We start from the raw sequence: 9,038 nt of genomic DNA, 5'->3' as shown, positions 1-9,038 counted from the left end.
AGCTCAGCTATTTCTGCCCGGAGAGCCTCGGACGCAATGGCAGAGATGTATTACCCTGCAGAAGCAGACTCGGGCTATTATTATTACATGGATGGGCTGAATGAAACGGGCCCCTTTGAACAGTGCGATGACTCGGACTGGGAGATCTCCTTTTCCCTCCTGCCCATCCTTTACATGATCGTCTTTGTGCTGGGGCTCTCGGGCAACGGGGTGGTCATCTTCACGGTCTGGAGGGCCAAGCCCAAGAGGAGGCCGGCCGACACCTACATCGGCAACCTGGCCCTGGCGGACCTGGCCTTCGTGCTCACCCTGCCCCTGTGGGCCGCCTACACGGCGCTGCGCTTCCACTGGCCCTTCGGCTGGGCCCTGTGCAAGCTGAGCAGTTACCTGGTGCTGCTGAACATGTTCGCCAGCGTCTTCTGCCTCAGCTGCCTGAGCCTGGACCGCTACCTGGCCATCGTGCGCGCGCTCCCCAGCGCGCGCCGGCGCTCCCGGGCCACCCTGCGGGCCTCGCTGGCCGCCGTCTGGCTCCTGGCCGGCCTGCTGGCCCTGCCCGCCCTGCTGCTGCGGGACACCCAGGTGCGGGGCAACCGGACGGTGTGCGACATGGACTTCAGCAGCGTGGCCAGCCCCCGGGACGAGCGCTACTGGATGACGGGCCTGAGCCTGCTGACCACCGCGCTGGGCTTCCTGCTGCCCCTGCTGCTGATGAGCGTCTTCTACTGCTTCATCGGCTGCAAGGTGGCCCTGCACTTCCAGAGCGCGAGGAAGGAGGAGCAGAAGAAGAAGCGGCTCCTGAGGATCATCGTCGGCCTGGTGCTGGTCTTCGCCGCCTGCTGGCTGCCCTTCCACCTGCTGAAGACCCTCTACTTCCTGAGCTGGCTGGAGGTGCTGGACGTCCCCTGCGCCCTGCAGAGCCTCGTGCTGCGCCTGCACCCCTACGCCACCTGCCTGGCCTACATCAACAGCTGCCTGAACCCCTTCCTCTACGCCTTCTTCGACCTGCGCTTCCGCTCGCAGTGCTGCTTCCTGCTGGGCCTGAGGAAGGCGCTGCACAGCCAGATCAGCAGCATTTCCTCCAGCATGAGCGGCCAGACGCAGAAATCGGAAATCCAGTCCCTGGCCACCAAAGTGTAGGATGGGCGCCCAATTCCCCGGCAACCCAAGCCCTGTTTCAGGCCACCAAGAGACTATGGGGGTGGGGAGGGGGGAGTCTGAAACAAAAGCGAGCGGTCTGTTTGGGAGTAAACCCAGCAGGAACTGGTTTCCAGACTCTTATCTGACCCCGGGGCCCCTCTCTCTCATGTGCTGAGGTAAGGTTTCCCCTCGGCTGCTACAACAGATTTGTAGCTTTTTAGACTTGAACTCTCGGCAAAGGACACGGAAGGCTTTGCCCGGGTGCGCCCTGCACCCTTTGCTTCTGCAAGCACTTGTTAAACCTCGCTAAGGCACGACTTGAATGAGCAGAAACGTCTAACCCGAGTAACCCGCTTCGCTTACATCGCCCTGCATTTGTACATAGTGCGCACGCTTTTCTGCCACCCTGCCCGCAGGGCTCAGCACGCTCCGCGGGTGATGCGCGGCCCTTTCAGTTCCTGGGAAATACGATCGGGGGAGGGGAGGCACCCATGTCCCCGTCCCTTGCTATTCCCTTTCCCTGAAGAGACTTGTTTTCGTGCACCCAGGCTTCCTGCTGTCGGCTTGTCCCGGGCCCCCCCACCACGGGAATGGGACCTGACGAGGGCGCGGGGAGGGGGGGGGGGGCGGCAGCTGCGTGCCCGCACCCCTGCCTGGTGGGGGCCGTTCGCCGAGGTCACAGGATGTAGCGGGAACTTGTTAATAACACAGTCATTTGTAATGCAATAAAAAGGGGTTATTTTACCAGAAAATGCCCTCCTTTCTTTGTTTGTTTGTGCGTGTTTTGCTCATCAAATAAAGGCAAAAGAAAGAAACCGATCAAGATTTGGGCCCTTCATTCATTCATTATCCAGTTATTTACCCTACAGGCCGCAGTCCCAAACAGCATCAACAAACGGTGCAGAAAACGGAGGAGGTAAGAACATCAGGTCTATCCCCCCCCCCCCCCCCCCCCAGAGGGATTCAGAATGGAAGAAAAGTCCATCAGATCCCATGCCTTCCTTATCCCTGAGCGGTTTTCCCTCTCTCTCATCCTGTTCCACTCAGCATCCCCTCAGGGTATATACCCAAATAATGGGATTCTCACAACTACTCTCTTCTCTCTTTGCTCATCTGTACAAATAGGTAAGTTCCTTAAGAAACGAGCCCCACAGGTTCAGTCAGGATCTAGAATGTCATCTCTTTTTGATAGTCTGGCTTATGAAGCCCAGATTGGTAAAAGTGCAGCTCTCAGTTTTATGGACATCCTTGGTGAACAAATTAAGGACACTAGAACCAGGTTCACCAAGGCTTTTCTCCCATTCTGTGTCTATGGGAGACAAGCCTTATTGACTCAGACCCTAAAACTATGCTACAAAATCCAGGGGCCTCCTTTAAAGCCCCCTCAGGAAACTTCAATCTCCCTCTTTGCCATTCCCACAATTCTGGAGTAATTTGGGGCACTACTGCGCTAATCTCATCAGAACCGCAGACAGCATCACAGTGGTACCCCTACCTATAGCAGCACGTAAAAGCAAACCCCTCAGGAAGGGGTGTGATTGTAACCAAGGGTGCACACATATTTAGAAAAGAGTCTGAAAAATGAAATTTGTTATGACAAAAAACCCATCTCAAACCAACCAACAGTTAATGAAGAGGGAATAGTGTTAGGGTAAGGGTAATCAGTATTATTTTGGAAGTCTATAGCCTGCAGTCTACTCTAGTGCAGACCTGAAATCTTGAGATTACAGACTGAATGTGGACCTTTGTGGTTCAGGACATGTGAAATGATGGGGTGAGTACCACGGAGATGGAATGCATGGCTTCAAACATCTCCAGTCCCTTAACTTCTAAAAGTGCATAAAATAAATCATCTAGATATAGGAAACATTTCCTGAAGACTGTTTACCAACTTAAATCAGCCGTACCAACTGAATTCCATAACATCAACTTGCCTGGGCTTTTTTGGCATTCACTTTGAATCTTATTCCTAGGTCTCCTTCCTTTTTTGCCCTAATAGATTTAGTTATGGTTTGATAGTATTCACATTTTATTCAACCACAGTCCTCCCTTCTTCCTTCCCTTAGGTCGCACTTCTCGTATATATATACCCTCTTCTTGCTTTACAGTGTGATACCTGCATGTTAGCAATCAGCACAGCAGCACCCTAATCTACTGAAATTCATAAATGGTGGGGGTGTCTAAATAGATAACAGTTTTCAAAAATCTTAGTCTAATATAAATCAGAGGAAAAAGGGAAGATCTTAATAATTTTGTTTAATTGCCAACATGATTGTGTAAGATCACAAGTTTTTTGTTTTGTTAAACACTGCCATAGTGCCCTGCCTTTACTGCTGCAACTGGAACAAAGGTCTTTATAACTTATACCTTGTCAAGGGGAACAAGCGCTCCTCGGTAGTACAGTTTATTTTCTGAACACATTTCAACATTTATCACCTTTTCTGGCAAATGCTTACACATAGGAGGAGGGAAATGAATAAAGGCGCTATGAAGAAGTAAGATAAAAGTAATAGAAATGTAAGTCCCTTAGTCTATGCAGTATAGTATTATCCAGCAAAGGATAGAAATGCCTGATAGCTTCTGTAGTGCATGCAGCCCAATGAATGGTGAGGTTGAAGGGAGAGAAATGCTTGTGTAGGTTCCTACTTTTATTTTTCTAAAAGCTATAGGGATACAGTGTGTGTGAATATTTCTTACACTGTGTAGCATGATGCAGGGGAAGGACAGACATGCCTTGGCAGGTCCACTGTTTCTGCAGTATGTTAGAGAGAAAGACCTCCAGCCTGTTGGTTCATTCCCAGCAGAACCATTATCTGAAGGGGATTATTCTAAATGCCCCTGGGGGTGTATGCCCGCACTTGCCTGTGTTTGCACCTTCTCATGTTTCAGGCTCAGAGAAGAAAAAGGGTTAAAGAGGCAGGGATTATCACAGCAACCAATTTATTATAAAGTGTCAAACCTGATTAATCCAGATCAGTTGCTCAATATGGTAGAGTGTGAATGGCCTTGGGCATATTACAGGAAAGATGGTTAAAAATATGCTTAAATAAATAACATAAATGAATAAAACCTAACTAAATAACATAAATACATAACCTAGATAAATGAAGCCCGGCTAGGTTAAAGGGGCTGAGAGTGGATGAGGGAGACTGGGCCTGTTATGCAGAGAGCAGCTTAAGGCCTTCTTTTCATTATTTGTGCTTGCCCCTCTCTGCCATCCTGGATAAACTTGGGCTTGGCACAGGAAAGGACGAGTTCGCCATGGGGAAGGCTACCGCATCTCCGCTTTGTTCTTACAACGATTATTTCATACAGCTACTCCTACAATATATTGAAGAATGGAGATTTTTTTAAAAACAAAACTTGTTTTACCTCAGGGATTCAGTTAAATTTCCAGTTTAAGATGCCAAAAACGTCAGTATCCTAATTTAGACATATTCTCATGTTTTAATAATAAAACCCCACATTTAATTAAAAAAAAAAAGAATTTAGAAGTCAAATATTTGCCCTTTATAATGTTTGGAGTGCTTTTCATTTTTGAGAGGAAGAGGGACAGGCCTGCGTAAGAAGATTAAGCAAAGCTTTTCCTCTCCCTTTGGGCACTCGTGCACATTTGTTTTGGGACCTGGCAGTTTCCTGCTCAATGGGAACCAGGGCTACTCAGGCAAGGCTGCTAGTCAGGGATTTTCTTCCCCAGTTTTATATCTCTTTCTATGTCACTGCAGAGACAGTCCTGGGCCAGGCACAATGCACCAGGTGCCATCTGGAACCCTGCAAACATAAGAACATAAGAACATGCCATGCTGGGTCAGACCAAGGGTCCATCAAGCCCAGCATCCTGTTTCCAACAGTGGACAATCCAGGCCATAAGAACCTGGCAGGATCCCAAGGGGTTGAGAGATTCCAAGCTGCTTATCCCAGGGATAAGAAGTGGATTTCTGCAACTCTACTTTAATAATGGTTTATGGTCTTTTCTTCCAGGAACTCGTCCAAACCTTTTATAAATGCAATTACACTAATAGTTTCACCACATCTTCTGGCGGTGAATTCCAGAGCTTAATTATGTGTTGAGTAAAAAAATATTTTCTCCTATTAGTTTTAAATGTATCACCCAGTAACTTCCTTGTGTGTCCCCTGCTCTTTGTACTCTTTGAAAGAATAAACATCCAATTAACATTTACTTGCTCCGTTCCATTCATAGGGGCCGATGCAATATCAGGTGCTGAGAACGCAGCTGGACACGCTGCACATATGCCCAATGCAATATCAGGATTAGAGTATCCAAAATGTGCGTCCATACCGGCACATAGCTAATAGTGCTCACCACATGCAAATGCCATATTGATGAGGCTATTAGCTAGTACCCCCAACGGAATAACAAAAAACGTTCACCCGATGCGCACATTTTAACCCTCAAAAGTTAATGCCAGCCCAGAGCTGATGTTAGGTTTTGAGGCACCCTAAGCCATGCTCAGAAAAGCAAAAAATACAGCTTTTCTGTCGTTCCTCCTACTTAATATCATTGCAACACTAAGCAGGAGGAACCACAGAAAGCTGAAATATGAAAAAAAAAAAAAGCTTGACAGCAGTCACGTTAGGAAAAGAGAAGCTCAATTTACGAGCATCCACTGTCCTAACCCATGGCTGTGCGTGGGTTAGGAAAATGAATGCTTGGAAAATTGAGCGTCCGTTTTCGTTACCTGCACGCAGCCATGTCTCCTGGGTGCTCGATGCCATGGATGCACGTTTTTGTGCATATGAGATTGCATCGGCCCCAGAGACCTCTATCATATCCCCCCCTCAGACATCTCTTCTCCAGGCTGAAGAGTCCTAAACTCTTTAGCCTTTCTTCATAGGGAAATTGTTTCATCCTCTTTATCATTTTGGTCGCCCTTCTCTGTACCTTTTCTAATTCTGCTATATCTTTCTTGAGATGTGGTGTCCAGAACTGCACACAATACTCAAGATGAGGTTACACCATGGAGTGATACAGAGGCATTTTGATATTCTCTGTTTTATTCTCCATTCCTTTCCTAATAATCCCTAACATCTATTTGCTTTTTTGGCTGCTGCTGCATTCTGAGCATATTTCAACGTATTTTCAGTGATGACACCTAGATCCTTTTCCTGAATGGTGACTCTTAATGTGGAACTTTGCATTTTGTAGCTATAATTTGGGTTGCTATTCCTAAGTGCATCACTTTGCACTTGTGTCCATTAAATTTCATTAGCATGCCCGGTCTCCATTTTGCAAGGTCCTCTTGCAATTTCTCATTATCCTCTTGTGATTTAACAATTAAATCTGGCCACTGGGTATGGCCATTGTGCATTGCCTAGGAGTCCCGAGCCCTGGGGACTGTGAATGCTGCCTCTGCAGAAGCCCTGGCTCCGAATGTGACCCAGATCGCAGAAGACATGAGCTGAAACCCAGGGCCCTTTGCATGGCAGTGGGCTATTGGGTCGACCCCTGGACACCTATTTCTAATAAAAAAAAAAATTGATGATAAGAAACTGAGCCAGAAGACAGCATTTTCCTCACTGATCTGAATAAAACAAGGGGAAAAAAAGACAAATCCCCTCCATGAGGCATGGAGCAGGTACTGGTAACAGTAACTGGATTGTGGAGCAGGGACCGTCTCTATCTTATGCATCTGTACAGCACTGAGCACATCTGGTAGCAGCAGTAGTAGTATCCAACCTTGAGATGATTATTGATTGTTGTGAATTATAGTCTTTGTGCACCTGAAAAGGTTTGGCTAAATGTGACACTGTCTAACAGTTTTCACTTGATTAGGAAGCTCCTTTTCTAAACCAGGACCTTTGGTCTATGTCAAATTCACTGGAAGGAAAGAGGATGAGGAAATATCTGAAACTTCAGCATAATGGAGATTTATGTAACAGTGTCTTACTAAAACATTACGCATATGGTCAAATAGGATTTCTCTCGTCCTATGCATGTCAACATAAAATGGTTTAGTTGGGGATGGAGTTTTTATAACAGCATTCTTAATAAAATGCAAGTAAAACCCACATTTGGTCTTGTGTAGTCTTGCTGTAACATTGGGATTGCTTTTCCCCCTCCCCTAGGATTAATGGGACTCCTGCAGATCCTGTTGCAGTGATTCCCAGAGCTGCTCATCCTGAGCCTTCTGGAAATAGTTTTTTTTTGCCATTTGTTTGCTTGTTTATCTACTCTGACTCCCCTCCTGCCATGAGCCATCTGCTAAGGCTCTAACTCCATCCCTGCTGGAAGAGACCCTCCCCTGTCACCTCCTCCCCAAAGTCCTGGCCCTTCCTGTTCCCAGCACCCTGACTATAACTTTCTGGATAGATTTTCCTGGCTCTTTTACTTCACCGGGCCTGTGGTGGCACGGAGGACTCTGAGAGGACCTGACTGTCCCAGCACAGAAGATGCTCCGTCTGTGAGACTCACTGCCCCACACTCACCTCACACACTTCCATCTCTTCCTACTGGGTTTTGGAAAGAATCATGAAGAATTTGTATTTCTAAGAGGACAAATTAATGCCCTTATTTTTCTTTTCATTCAATGCATGGTTTATTTTCTTCTTGCTACATTCCAGTTCTGAGATGCTTCAGCTTTTTTTGTTTCCCCTGTAAAATGATCTTCCCCTATCTATCTCCTGCACCACCCCCGCCCCTTCTCCTTTTGCTCCTCTCTCTCAGCACTTACTGCTCGGGTGCTGGCTCTACAATCATCATTACCCTGAGCATTACAGCAGCTGTAAGTCTTCACTCCCTATTAGTTACAGATCAATTGTGTGGTGAAAGAATACGCTGAGCACTGGCCAGGATGACTGCCTAGGCAAAATGTTAAGGGAGCACTCAGACTGGGAAGAGAGGGTCATACAGAATAAAATTAGGGCCATCATACAGAAACAGTTATCTACAGGAGTATCAACAGACTCCTGCTTATCTGGAGAAAAGCTGAGACAGTCCTGGTCTGGCTTCCACTGCATCAATGGGCTGGTGGTCTTGTGCAGCTTGTCTTAGAAAAATACAAGACCATAGGTGCAGTAGAGCGCTAACTCCCAAAAGCTACTAGTCAAGAAATGTATTATTAGTCCAACAAAAATATATCACCATAATTTAAACTTTTTTTTCTGTGCATTCAGGTGAACTAGCACGAAAAGTAGACCATAAAATCTCCACTCAACATCAGTCAATTGTATTCTCTCCCTGATCCCAGTAAGTCAAACAGAGCAACCCCTGCATCAGTCAATCAGAATTTCACTACGGGTTTTAATGTTTGCTTTCAAAAAGTATGTCAGAAGAGAAGCGAGGCCAGAGTGATGTGCTTCCTGCCAGGCTCCGTGCATCCCAGCGTCCTATTGCACTGCTACAGGCATTTATTCTCATGCTTCCTCTTTCTCTATTTGTTGTACAGGGATAGGGTTTATACTGTATTTATTGCTTTAAGACGCAGCATTTTACATTTTCCTGCTTTTAATCTCCTGCTAAGTTCAGATAGTTAATACTTTCTAATTTTCTCTGTGTGTGTCTCACATGCATTGCAGAAAAATATCCCCTCAAATAGCTCTGAGAACTCCTGAGCTGTCAGATGGCCCTTCCCCATCAACACCTGAAATCACAACCCCTCTCTCCAGTATATGTTCTGAGATATATTTTTTTATTACTATATACCACCTCAAGCCTGGAGCTAAAGAAGCTATCAGCAATTGTGGCTGGGTTTCTGCAAACATCAAAGTGAAAATAAGCAGAAAAAAGGGCTTCCTTTAAAGCTCCTAGGATCAGACGGACACATGGAGCAAAGGCCAGGCAGGAAGACAGACAGCAGGACCAGATCTCACACTCAACAGTGCTAGTGAGGAAAAGAAAAAAAGCAGAGCCAAACTAGCTCTCACAACCACTATTGCCAGGG

At 46.6% G+C, this 9,038-nt stretch overlaps 1 protein-coding gene across 1 annotated transcript; it reads left to right on the top strand.

The window, feature by feature from the left end:
- Positions 1-1,956, top strand: LOC115073378 (apelin receptor B-like). The gene has a single exon (XM_029571749.1). The coding sequence runs from the start codon at positions 37-39 to the stop codon at positions 1,135-1,137; it is 1,101 nt and encodes a 366-aa protein (XP_029427609.1). The 5' UTR covers positions 1-36; the 3' UTR covers positions 1,138-1,956.
- Positions 1,957-9,038: the final 7,082 nt, after the last annotated feature.

This window comes from Rhinatrema bivittatum, chromosome 11 (genome assembly GCF_901001135.1).
Source record: "Rhinatrema bivittatum chromosome 11, aRhiBiv1.1, whole genome shotgun sequence".
NCBI lineage: Eukaryota > Metazoa > Chordata > Amphibia > Gymnophiona > Rhinatrematidae > Rhinatrema > Rhinatrema bivittatum.
This window is presented reverse-complemented; position numbering and strand designations above follow the sequence as displayed.